The sequence below is a fragment of the Anabrus simplex genome, chromosome 6 (genome assembly GCF_040414725.1).
Source record: "Anabrus simplex isolate iqAnaSimp1 chromosome 6, ASM4041472v1, whole genome shotgun sequence".
Lineage (NCBI taxonomy): Eukaryota > Metazoa > Arthropoda > Insecta > Orthoptera > Tettigoniidae > Anabrus > Anabrus simplex.
This window is the reverse complement of record NC_090270.1, coordinates 72,765,300-72,778,833: the sequence shown is the minus strand read 5'-3', so window position 1 is coordinate 72,778,833 and position 13,534 is coordinate 72,765,300. Positions and strand designations below refer to the sequence as shown.

The 13,534-nt window shown below is 44.0% G+C and overlaps 1 protein-coding gene and 3 non-coding genes across 4 annotated transcripts in view; 3 read left to right on the top strand and 1 right to left on the bottom strand.

Annotated features, from left to right (window-relative positions):
- Positions 1-406: 406 nt before the first annotated feature.
- yellow-e (L-dopachrome tautomerase yellow-e) overlaps positions 407-13,534 on the bottom strand; it is a 115,275-nt gene continuing 102,147 nt past the window's right edge. The window contains exon 4 of the mRNA XM_067149500.2: positions 407-1,288. Within this exon, the coding sequence (XP_067005601.2) occupies positions 740-1,288 (549 nt within the window). The 3' untranslated portion in view covers positions 407-739. The remainder of the gene's footprint in view (positions 1,289-13,534) is intronic.
- TRNAH-GUG (transfer RNA histidin (anticodon GUG)) lies at positions 4,732-4,803 on the top strand. The gene has a single exon. It is a non-coding gene; the product is annotated as a tRNA-His (tRNA).
- TRNAH-GUG (transfer RNA histidin (anticodon GUG)) lies at positions 10,911-10,982 on the top strand. The gene has a single exon. It is a non-coding gene; the product is annotated as a tRNA-His (tRNA).
- On the top strand, positions 12,382-12,453 carry TRNAH-GUG (transfer RNA histidin (anticodon GUG)). Its single transcript has one exon. It is a non-coding gene; the product is annotated as a tRNA-His (tRNA).

Sequence of the window (13,534 nt, the reverse complement as noted above, 5' to 3'; positions counted from 1 at the left end):
GGACCTCGTACCAGCCCTCAAATCCAGGTAAAATCCATGACCTGACCGAGAATCGAACCCGGGGCCTCCGGGTAAGAAGGCTCGCTACCCCTACACCACGTGGTAGAAAAACAGAAATGATCAAATACAAATGCCACTACGAAACGTGTCTTTCAATTGAAGTAAAGTAATATTCGTTTCGGTCCTAAATTTCCTTGCTAAATTTAAGTATGTGACTTTTAATTAATAAATCCTGCAAACTTTGTCAAACAATACAATTACACATAGTTTTTTAAAACTGGAAGGGAAACAATTAAAATTATGCAGCGTTAAATTTTAAATTGCTTTACTTTTGATTTTTCTTAAATTTAATGCTTTCTTGATATGTTTAAAATTTATCGAGAATCGTGACACTTGAATCTAAATACTTGTGCAGGTTTTTTCAAAGGAAAATTAACAACATAGTTCATTTCAATGTAAATGTGCACCAATTATAAAACTAAAAAAGTATAGAAATAAATTGGAATTATAATTACATTATAATTTGAAATTTAGATTATATGCTTTGTAATGAAAATCCGTAAATCTAGTTTGATTTCGAAAACTTTAGATTTTCCCCCTCTGTAGATGAGGATGTGGCAAAAGACTATCCATTCCTGGTGACGCATAGAGAGCGGTCCAGAATAACTCACGTTTTGGATTATCGGAACTCTCCTGCAACTCTTACATATTTTGCGTGGGAATCGAAAAACCGATTAATTTACAGTTGGAATAGTCCAAGAGTATTGTTGTAGAGTGAGAATTGTGGTGCAGCTATGCGCATGATACGGAAATTAATTTCGTGAGGATTATAGGTCCTTCGGAAGAACTTCTGGAAACGGGACGATATCAGCCAGATCCTTCCCCCATCCCGAGGTGCGATCACCAGTTCCGAGGAGAACTGCAGCAGTTCTGGGTTGAACTCGATAATTCTGTTGGTGTTGGTGGACGGCTGGTAGTTGGCTATCGCCGTCTCCTTGACGGGGCAGAAGTAGATGCCGCCATCATTTTGATCGACGGCGAGGTTGGCGGACTGCGATGACTTGTGACCCACCAAAGTGACTTGAAGTTCTGCCCCTTCAGGGAGGGGTCCAGCCTTGAGAGCAGAGGTGGCTACGGAGAAGAGTCTGTCTGTCGCGAGAGGCTGGTAGTACAGCAATCGACCCTGCTGGGGGATGTGGCCACCAAACACCGCATGCGGGGGTGGGGCAGGTGGAGACAGCGCCAGGCCGACAATACCGTCCATCAGCGTGAAGGTCTCTCCAGCGACCTGAAATCAATAGCATATATTAACAGTAGATCCTGGGACTACAACCAGTTAGGCTAGGACTACACAGAAAGTAGGTTTAAGCATGGAGCAGTAACAAGCGAGAGCAAGCAGGTAAGCATTGTTGAGCTGCGCTGGTACGTTGGCCAGACGGAAAGCAGTAATGCAACAGCATTCTACAGACTAGAGTACATGCCGCTAGTGGTATCACGATTTGCGAATGTCTGCAGTGAACGATTTTCTGAATACTTACGAATGTCTGTAGAGACATTTGATTATTACATACATTGAAACCCAGGTTACAGGGAATGGAACTAAATCACAGAAAAAAAAACATCACGGTAAAGGACAGGCTTGTTGTTACCGTGAGGTAAGTAAAACACCAACAGTAGTTTTATTTTTGTAAAAAAATGTTTACAAGTTGCTTTACGCCGCACGACACAGATAGGTCTTATGGCTACGATGGGACAGGAAAGGGCTAGGAGAGGGAAGGAAGCGCATGCGGCCATAATTAAGATACAGCCCCAGAATTTGCCTGGTGTGAACATTGGAAACCACGGACAACCATCTTCAGGCCTGCTGACAATGGAGTTCGAACCCACTATCTCCCGAAAACCGGATACTGGCCGCACTTAAGCGACTACAGCTATCGAGCTAGGTACTAGTCCTCTTGTATTGCTTATTTTATTGATTAAATGAAAGAATTCCATTCAGTTTAACAATTTCTCCAGATGTTCTGCAGGCTCAGGTAAATAACAACATCGCCGGAAAGTCTCAGAGTTTTGATTTCCTCTTCCTGAATTGCGATTTCTTTCCTAAATTCCTCTTCCACTCCCTTTACCGTCAGTTTTACATTAGTCCTGAAAACGATGGAAGACCAACTGCATCAATGCCATATTATTTTCTGGATAACAGCTTCTTTTCCGTAACCCTAGGTTCCTAACACTGCAGACTGCTGTTTGTGGAAATGACAGACAGTCCTCCGCTCTCGGTGTTCAAAAATACATGCTGAGCTCGGGACAGCACGCTTGCAGCTCAGCAGCAAGAAACGTACTGATCTGACTTAAAGCGGCATTGGGCAGTAAGCGTGTGAGTGGTATCTGGATCTGCTCTTTGTCTGACTATGCCAATGTTCAACCGCTGGCTTGATTCTACGCACTAAATGCTCAGGACTGCTTGTTAATGCTTGCTGCTTCAAAACGTTTTTCACTGCAGTGGAGGACACGAAGCGCCCGTGTGACGTCACCTCACTCCGCTGCTCATGCTTGCAGTAAAGAGGAGTTACGCTGTGTGACGTCACCTCACTCCGCCGCTCATGCTTGCAGTAAAGAGGAATTACGCTGTGTGACGTCACCTCACTCCGCTGCTCATACTTGCAATAAAGAGGAATTACGCTATGTGACGTCACCTCACTCCGCTGCTCATGCTTGCAGTAAAGAGGAGTTACGCTGTGTGACGTCACCGCGCTCTGCACCGCTTTCTCGCAGCCATAGGGAAAGAGGCGTGTGGGATGCAGCGATTTCGGAGAAACAGGAAACAAATCTTGGTGTTAATAACACAGCTGACGTCTTGGATATCGTAATGTTAATGCTATCTGTTTGAATTACACATTGGTTATAGATTACAAACAATTACATTTCGGCTCTATTTTATGAGAAAATAACAATTCTAGTTTTGCGAAGAACAGCCATGTTTTAACGTAAAGAAACACAGTGAAAACAATTTTCTCTGCAAGAGACATACAGAAAAATACGTGGACATTTTCCTGCATTTTCTGCTTCGTTTTTCTTTAACTAGTTTATCAATCTTAATGTGATGTCTGGGAAATTTGTGATCAAAGACTGCATGTTAGGTTGTGATCTGACAAGGTACTTTGTCGTTAAATTATTTCTGTGTGTAATCATTAGACATCAGATCTTCCGGTTTTTACCTGTTGTTCTCCGTAAGACCCTATTAAGCCTATCTGTGACAATTATCCGTATTATGTACTTACCTTCGTAGTAAATGAAATTTTATAACGCCTGCACGCGCCTATTTCGACGTTACAACCTATGCTTGCCTTCCTGAGCCTGTACGAACCTTTGTTAATGTGATTAGCTGCCACCTACGGAGAAGCAGGTTCGATTCCCGGCTCTGCCACAAAATTTGAAAAGTGATACGAGGACTGGAACGGGGTCCACTCAGTCTTGGGAGGTCAACTGAATAAAGGGGGTTCGATTCCCAGCTCAGCAATTCTCGAAGTGGTTTTTCGTGGTTTCCCACTTCTCCCCCAGGCAAATATCGGTATGGTACATAACTTAAGGAAGGTGCATATGGCCCTGAGGTTCACTCAGCCTACACCAAAAATGAGTACCAGGTTAATTCCTGGGAGCAAAGGCGGCCGGACGTAGAGCTAACCACTCTACCCCATCAAGTGCCGCGGTTAACCATGGTGGAAGCCTTTACCTTCTACTCCTCCACGGGTCTACATGGCCTGTATGGAGGTGTCTTTGTCTTTGACATAACTTAAGGCCACGGCCACTTCCTTCCCTCTTCCTTGTCTATTCCTTCCAATCTTCCCATTCCCCACCAATACCCCTGTTCAGCATGGCAGGTCAGGCCGCTTGTGCCTCTCAATTTGTATCTCCCGACCCAGTCTCACGCTTCAGGACACTGGGCTTGAGGTGGTAGACGTAGGGTCCCTTGCTAAGTAGGAGGCGAAAAACCAAACCTGGAGGGTAAACGGATTAAGAAAGAAAGAAACACCGACGTAACTAATGAAGGGTAGGATACATGTTTCTCCTATAATATAACATTTGGGGGGGGGGGATAAATAAAGTGATAATTTGTAGAATGGATAATGGTTAAATATATTTAATGTAATAGCAGACAAATCGTCGTAAACAAGGCTACCCGTAAACCGCGGGGCCGTCTCGTAATTATTTTTATTTATTTTATATTTATAGTAATACCACCACCACTTTGACGATTGTTATTGACTTTACGTCCCACTAACTACTTTTACGGCTTTCGGAGATTCCGAGGTGCCGGAATTTAGTCCCACAGGAGTTCTCTCACGTGCCAGTAAATCTACCGACACGAGGCTGACGTATTTCAGCACCTTCAAATACCACCGGACTGAGCCAGGATCGAATCTGCCAAGTTGGGGTTAGAAACCCAGCGCCTCAACCGTCTGAGCCACTCATCCCAGCTTGACGATTACTGACGAATTGATTAGAACACGTTCATATCAATACTACTTACGAAGGGATAATAGTCCTCCTCACGCAGACACATTCAGCTCCTTGCCGCAAGTCCCGTCCCCTCGCTACTAACACGTTAACAGGTTTAACTCAAATGGATGTATGGGAGCAAATAAAGCAGAACACCTGCAGGGAGTTTTCATGAGTCGTTGACTTACTTGAAGAGACCAATTTAGAGACACCTACTTCGACAGGAACGCAATAGCCGTGATCGTCTAGTGGTTAGGACATTGCGTTGTGGCCGCAATAACCCAGGTTCGAATCCTGGTCACGGCATGGGTCCAGTTTTTAAATTCCCAATTGTTCGATTTATATCAAATCAACTAATTCCCGAGAAACAGTTATTTAATTAAAGAAACATTTAATTTGTATAATGATAGTAAGTTGATGTTTTTATGTACTATCCATAGTGGTCACTATCCATTTACTACTCGGGAGGCATGATACAAAAACGTAGGTGGAAGGTGCTTGAAGGAAAATAGCACAACACGACATTCTGTTGAGCCCGATCTGCAGGGACACTGAAGTTCGGACAGTCTATAAGTAAAGCTCTGCACGGATGCGGAAATCCGCGAAGTCAATGTCTTGGCGAATACAAACTGTATGGCAGTGCGGATAATTTTACTGATAATTCTAAATAATGATGTTTATTGATTTTCAGTCAGGTGTAATCTTGTTTTTGCTTGTGGTTAGGCGACCCTTGACAGTGGTGTGGGAGAATAGTGATATACAGGGTGAACAAAAATGCCGCCCGGGGAGGTCGACATGCGGTTCCCCGTCGAAATTCACGACAAAAGTTTATCTTGCAAAACCTAGTCCCACCAATAGGTTTAAAAGAAATGCGAGTTAAGAAACGAGGCTCTGGCAACACTGCAACGGCGTGCAGCGTGGCCAAGCACAGGTCGCATGAACTCGGTGCTATGTCAATCGGCCTCTAGTATACCTCTCCTACGCCGGAGCTGTCTCATTAGCTCAGTGAGACGAGTTAATGCCATAAATGCCGGCTGTGCGGAAGCGCCGATGTTCGAGTCGCGTTCGCGCCAATATTTTTTCAGTTAATGTATAAAATTGTATTTTTTTTTGCTAGGGGCTTTACGTCGCACCGACACAGATAGGTCTTATGGCGACGATGGGATAGGAAAGGCCTAGGAGTTGGAAGGAAGCGGCCGTGGCCTTAATTAAGGTACAGCCCCAGCATTTGCCTGGTGTGAAAATGGGAAACCACGGAAAACCATCTTCAGGGCTGTCGATAGTGGGATTCGAACCTACTATCTCCCGGATGCAAGCTCACAGCCGCGCGCCTCTACGCGCACGGCCAACTCGCCCGGTGAAAATTGTATCCAGAGTACACCTTCACTATGCGATGCACTATGTTCTCTCTTACCGTTACAGTTACCTTTATTTAAACATTCAAACATAACATGTACTTCTTACAGACGTAAACGACCACTTTTTTTCGTCCATGGCACAAATAAACCCAATACGTAGAACATAATAGTGGATACAGTAACATCGTCTCTATCCATGCGGTACAAGGAATCACAATACAGTACAATAGGTAGGCTACACTGGATTGCCCATTATGCTACGCACAATAATTCCATAGTGTACGTGTGACGTCCAGTCTTATCTTCACAGAGCCGGTACGTACACTTACGAGCAACGTTCACTTCACAGCAGATGTTCAAAGCGACCACCTTGTATTTGCAAACACTTCACCACTCGCTGAAGCATACTTTGCCGGACCCTACGCAACACACCTGCATCCACCATTGCCGATGCAGCATGCACGCGAGCTATCAGGTCTTGTACATCCATAGGTGGAGTACTATAAACATGTTCCTTTAAGTGTCCCCACAAATAAAAATCTAGTGGATTAAGGTCCGGGGAACGTGGAGGCCATAACATTGGATCTCCACGAGCCATCCCTTTCCCTGGAAAGGCTTCATTTAACCAGTTACGCACAGTCATTCCAAAGTGGGGCGGTGCACCATCATGCTGAAACCATAGCTGTCGTCGAACACCAAGCGGAACGTTTTCTAAAGCGTCAGGTAACGTATTGCCCAGAAAGGTATGATAGCGGAACGCATTCTACTTGTCCGGCAATAGGTAAGGGCCTAAATGCACTCCTCCCACGATTCTAGCCCACAGGTTTATACCAACGCGTGCCTGAAAGTCACGTTCACGGGTGACATGTGGGTTGTTGTCAGACCATTAATGGCTGTTGTGATGGTTGAAAATACCTTCCCGAGTGAAGCTACATTCGTCACTCCACATCACATTATTTATAAAATGTTCGTTATCTTCAACTTGTTGCACTTGTTGAATGCGGTCCTCTGGCCGCTGGTGTTGAGTTAACGTGTAATGATATGGATGCAATTTTTTGTCCTGTAACACGCCAACAACCAGTGTTTGCGATACCTTGAACTGCCTCGCAGTATCACGGGTACTTCGCCGAGGTGACTGGTGAACGGCTTCAAGAACATCGTCCTCTGTTTGTAGAGTACGTCTAGTCCTTGGACAACCTCTGTCCACTACTCGTGGACGAAGATTACCGATTTCCTGCAGGCGTTTCTCAAGGCGATGAAAAACATTCTTATCGGGATCGCGCGTTTGAGGGTACCGTGGTGCATACTCACGAACAGCAGCAGAACCTTGGTTATCGGATGCACCCAACACTAAAAGCATACCGACGTATTCGCCGTTTGTGTTCTCCATCAGGAAGCCGCCCAAGATGCACTTGACAGGACCAGTTATGGTTGTGACTGCGTGGTTAATCGACTCATGCATTCAGTTGAATGGATCACACTGTCATGTGTTCGACTATTGTCATGTAACAACAGGATGTCATGCTTACAAACGCAGTTACACGACGGAAACTAGGGATCTGAAGTCACACACACAAAAGAAAAAAACAACTTGACGTAGATTCGAGCCGTAGCTCCATGGTGCATGTGGGTTTGATAACCCAGCCGTCTACTCACTGAACCGCGACGGCGGGTACGGTAGAGCGGGATGATGCACGTTTCTCTATTACATTCCGATGCGCTGCAGGATGTGACAGTGTTGCCAGCTTCTCGTTTAAGACTTGTTTTCCAACAGCACCAGATCCGATTTGGCTATAGGAACTTTCGTCTTGTAATGGGATGAGGAATCGCATGCCGACCTCCAAGTGCGGCATTTTTTATTCACCCTGTATGAAGAGCCTTGAGACCATAAAGCCGTAAATCTGACCGAAGCCTAACTGGTGGAAGGAAGGAAGGAAGGAAGGAAGGAAGGAAGGAAGGAACAAGGGTCAATACGTCGGTACTTGTCGCAGAGAAACTCCCTCATAAAGCTGTGGCTGTAGGGGTTCTGGTGCCAGTTCTATTGTATTATGTTAACAGATCTATCCGTTTCAGTACCTTGGGTGTAATATATGTAGTAAAATATATTTACAATATCCGCGGATAACGATTCGCGGATGCGGACAATAATTCGTGGATTCGGCTGCGGGTGCGGATGAAGCATGTGCGGATGCGGAGCGGATATTATTTTCTATATCCGCGCAGGGATCTATCTATAAGCTTACACGGACCAGTAGGGCCAACATAACTCATTTCGGGCGACAACACAATCTCAACTCACTACTCCGACACTCTGTGTCGCGTATAGAGTGGTTGTCCTACTCAGGCCGATTTGACATCAGTTGCCTCGCGGCCGTCTAGCACGTCCCTCACTTTTTCTAATCACAGCGTCTTGGTTTTTTAAATATTAAAAACGCCATCATAGACTAGAGCAGTTCACTGAAAGTGTTCTCCATTCATAGAACATTTCTAAAATCGAATGGTTCTAGTTCTTTAATAATAATAATTATTATTATTATTGTATGGCTAATTTATTTTCTCTGTCTGCTTTTTAAGCTCAATATCTTGGCTGCCGATGGCGGGGATTGAATCCTCTCTCTCGCGAATGCAGCCTTACAGTTACGCGGCCTGTACTACTTAGCCAACTCACATGGTATTTATTCTATTGTTATTATTAATATTATGATTATTGTACCGCGAGGTACACCCGCCCCGTTCATTCAACTGAAGCGACTTGAACAATGCCATCTTCAATATTATGATTGCAACAACTAGAGCAAAAAGTTTGGACTTTTCTTCACAGATGTCTCTACCAAAAAAACTTATGTTATGCCTTCTAGTGCGAAGAAGAAATATTAAAATCCTAAAGTAATTTTTTATTTTGAGGTTTCCTAAACTGGGTTGGTTATGTTTTGTTTTTGATGTATTACAGTTTTCAGCACTCCTTGTATTTATTTTTTAGCCAATAGGATCCGTTTTGTACCTTTTTGATTATCCAATAAAATTTGGAGGTGTGTAGGGCTTTAGCCCAGCGCTCCCTAGAACCTTCCTCTCGGGTATAAAAGCTGGCACCTCTTCGAGTCATCTTGTCTTATTGACCGCCCAGCTTACTGAGTGTGTGCTAATAGAGGAGGCGGGGGCGTCTCGACCTTCATCGAATTTTACAGCAGATTAAGGTAACGTCAGCCATTTAATAACTATGTGATAGTCCCTGAAAGCTAGCTTGAGGGGAAGTTTTACTATCGTTAATAATGTAACCTTTAGTTTCCTATCTTCTAAAATGTAAATTACTACTTCTAATGTAAATTTTAAACAAGCCGAATAGCACTTAGCTAAAATTCGGGAATAGAGGGTGTGACACCCTCTCGAGTTCTCTATCAACTTGTATTTGAGGTGATTATGATTTTGTAAACGTTTTCTGTCTGTAGCTTTTCCGACTTAAATTTTCTCCATCCATTTTCCTCTGTAGCATAGGTTTAGCCTTCGTAACGTCGGGCCATAAGCCCAAACAGGATTTTTTTTTTTGTGTGTGTGCAAATTTTAAGAAATGTCAGTGTCTGCCTCCGCATCCCTTTGATTCTTGGGCCAGTAACTTTAAATCGGGGGGGGGGGGTGTTCTCCCAGAAAGACCCGTTAGAATGGATATTAGATACTCCTGTACAATTCAATCGTTTATGTTAAGAGGTTAGACTGTTCAGCGTTTAAGAAAGTGAATGCTGTTTGAATTGTAAAATGTAGTTTGTGCCTCGAGAGGCCTGGAAAGTGTACATTTTTGTAAATGGTTGTAAATGTAAAGGTTGAAGGTTGCCTTGAGAAAGCAATAAGGGTATAGGGTTCGGAGCGCAGTCTCCTAGATAAATTCATAGAGAATAGGTGCACTTTCTATTTTTGGGGAGGTGTTAGGTCTCTCAATTTCGTTTACAGAGTATACTATCTCCTTGATTATTGAGTGGATAGAACCATAGTGCTCAAGTAACATTTGTAAAATTGGGAGCTTTAAGCTCACATGATTGACAAATTTTGTTGATTTTCTAATTTCTCCTACCTTGTATCTAAGCAAAACGAGCTAGTTCTGTACCTGAAATCTTGTTCTATCGCATGGTGACGTGTCTTGTTAAAATTTGGGATTTGAAAAAAGAACAAAGAGCCAAAAGAAATATAACCTTGATTTTAAAGCTATTAATTAATCTTTTGATTGTCGTAGACAGACCCATTCAGGCCCGTACCTTCTTTCACTATTGGCCACCACGGAATCACAGTAATTATTATTATTATTATTATTATTATTATTATTATTATTATTATTATTATTATTATTATTATTATTCTCCGCCTCGTGGTATAGTGGTTAGTGTGATTAGCTGACATCCCAGGATTCCCGGCTCTGGCACGAAATTTGAAATGTGATACGAGGGCTGGAACAGGATCCACTCAGCCTCGGGAGGTTCGATATCCTCCTTAGCCATCCTCGAAGTAGTTTTCCGTGATTTCCTACTTCTCATCCAGTAAAATGCCGGGATGGTACCTAACTCAAGGCCACGGCCCCTTCGTTCTCTCTTCCTTGTCTATCCCTTCGAATCTTCCCATTCTCCCGCGGCCCATAACGCCCTTGTTCAGCATAACCGGTGAGGCCACCTGGCTGAGATACCAGTCCTCCTCCCCAGCTGTATACTCGAACCAATTTTTCCGCTCCAGGACACTGCCCTTGATGCGGTAGAGGTGGGATCCCCCGCTGAGTCCGAGAGATAAACCGACCGTGGAGGGTAACCAGATAGAAAAAGAAGAATTGCTTTCTTTCTTTCTTTCTTTCTTTCTTTCTTTCTTTCTTTCTTACTTACGAAGGGATAATAGTCTTCATGCAGAGACATTCGGGTCTTTTCCGCAAGTCCCGTCCCCTCACTACTAACACGTTAACAGGTTTAACTTCAATGAACGAATGGAAGCAATTGAAGCAGAACACCTGCAGGGAATCTCTACGAGTCGTTGACTTTCTTGGAGAGACCAGTTTAGAAACAACGGTACAACAGGTGCCCAGTAGCCGTGATCGTCTAGTGGTTAGGACATTGCGTTGTGGCCGCAATAACCCAGGTTCGAATCCTGGTCACGGCATGGGTCCACTTTTTAAATTCCCAATTGCTCGACTTATACGAAAACCACTGATTCCCGAGAAACAGTTAATAAAAAAAATCAATTTAATTTTTATAATGATAGTAATCCGCCTCTGTGATGTAATGGTTAGTGTGATTAGTTGCCATGCCCGGAGGCCTGGGTTCGATTCCCCGCTCTGCCACGAAATTTGGGAAGTGGTACGAGGGCTGGAACGGGGTCCACTCAGCCTCGGGAGGTCAGCTGAGTAAAGCGGGGTTCTATTCCCAACTCAGCCATTCTCGAAGTTGTTTTCCGTGGTTTCCCACTTCTCCTCCAGACAAATGTCGGTATAGTACCTAACTTAAGCCCACGACCACTTCCTTCCCCCTTCCAATCTTCTCATCCCCCACAAGCCTCCTGTTCAGCACAGCAGGTGAGGCCGCCTGGGCCTCTGCACTTGTATCCTCCCGACCCACAAGGACACTGCCCTTGAGTCGGTAGAGGTGGGAAGTGGTAGTGGTGATTATTGTTTTGAGAGGAAGTGCAACTAGGCGACCAACCTCTATGTAACAGTAGTCAGAAAGAAAGAAAGAATGGAAGGTGCCTGACACTTCGAAAAATGAAGGTATCGGCCAAAGAAAGACAAAGGTCACGAAAGGCGTGAAAATGAAAGATTCCCTAGCCCTCGGAAATCTAATAGCGTCGGAGTCGGAAAAGAAAAACAGTTGACCAAGGGAGGTCGGATAGGATAGATGAAAGTCAGGAGCCTGGCTCATGTAAGTGGAAACAATGCCAGGGCTCAGCTAATGGCCCCGTAGTTCCAAAGCCACGCTCTAAATTTCAGAGCCCCTGGAGCCCCTTTAGTCGCATCTTACGACAGGCAGGGGATACCGACCGTGGATGATGGAGGTGAGTCCCTCACTGAGTCCGAGGGAAAAACGAACCCTGGAGGGGAAACAGACTAAGAAAGAAAGAAAGAACGATGAAAGATAAATATAATATTTACAGCAAAAGCAGACAAATCGTTGTAAACAAGGCTACTCGTCGACCGTGTGCCATTTCGTAATTCTTTTTATGAAGTCTTAATACTTATAACGTAGTAGTAGTAGTAGTAGTAGTAGTAGTAGTAGTAGTAGTAGTAGTAGTAGTAGTACCACCACCACTTTGACGAATACTAACGAAGTGATTAGAACACCTTGATATTATTAGAGCTTATGAAGGGATAAGTACTGTTCCTCATGCAGAGACATTCAGCTCCTTGCCTCAAGTCCCGTCCCCTCGCTACTAACACGTTAGCAGGTTTAACTTAAATGAAGGAATGGAATTAATTGGAGCAGAACACCTGCAAGGAATCTTTACGAGTCGCTGACTTTCTTGAAGAGTCCAGTTTAGACTGATCTCCTTCGACAGGAACTCAATAGCCGTGATCGTCTAGTGGTTAGGACATTGCGTTGTGGCCGCAATAACCCAGGTTCGAATCCTGGTCACGGCATGGGTCCCATTTTTAAATTTCCAATTGTACGATTTATATGAAAACCACTAATTTCCCAGACACAGTTCTTTAATGGAAGTAAAGTTTAATGTACGTGGGGCGTTCAACATATAATGCAACACATTTTATTTCTCGGTCAATTTGGGTTTTAAAAATTGGAATTTTGTTTGGAACATCTTTGAATATTCCTGCTTCGTCTCGTAGAGTTTCATTAATTTCTGAAAGGTCGATAACTAGGCTTCCAAATGGCGTCTGTAACAAAAGTACGTACCAAACAGAGAGCAGTTATTGAGTTTCTTTTGGCGGAAAACCAGGGCATCACAGACATTCATAGGCGCTTGCAGAATGTCTACGGAGACCTGGCAGTGAACAAAAGTACGGTGGGTCGTTGGGCGAGGCATGTTTCAACATCACATCACCGACAGGAGCTCACAAAACTTCAGTGGACTGTTCTTCCTCATCCACAATACAGCCCGGATCTCGCGCCTTCTGACTTCCATCTGTTTGGCCCAATCAGTCAATACTGATCTGCATTTAGGGCAGTCGCCCAGGTGGAAGATTCCCTATCTGTCGTTTTCCTAGCCTTTTCTTAAGTGATTGCAAAGAAATTGGAAATTTATTGAACATCTCCCTTGGTAAGTTATTCCAATCCCAAACTCCCCTACCTATAAACGAATATTTGCCCCAGTTTTTCTTTTAATTTCCAACTTTATCTTCATATTGTGATCTTTCCTACTTTTAAAGACACCGCTCAAACTTATTCGTCTACTGATGTCCTCCACTGACAGCTCGGAACATACCACTTAGTCGAGCAGCTCGTCTCCTTTCTCTCAAGTCTTCCCAGCCCAAACTTTGCAACATTTTTGTAACGCTACTCTTTTGTTAGAAATCGCCCAGAACAAGTCGATCAGGTTTTCTTTGGATTTTTTCCAGTTCTTGAATCAGGTAATCCTGGTGAGGGTCCCATACACTAGAACCATACTCTATTTGGGGTCTTACCAGAGACTTATATGCCCTCTCCTTTACATCCTTACTACAACCCCTAAATACCCTCACAACCATGTGCAGAGATCTGTACCCT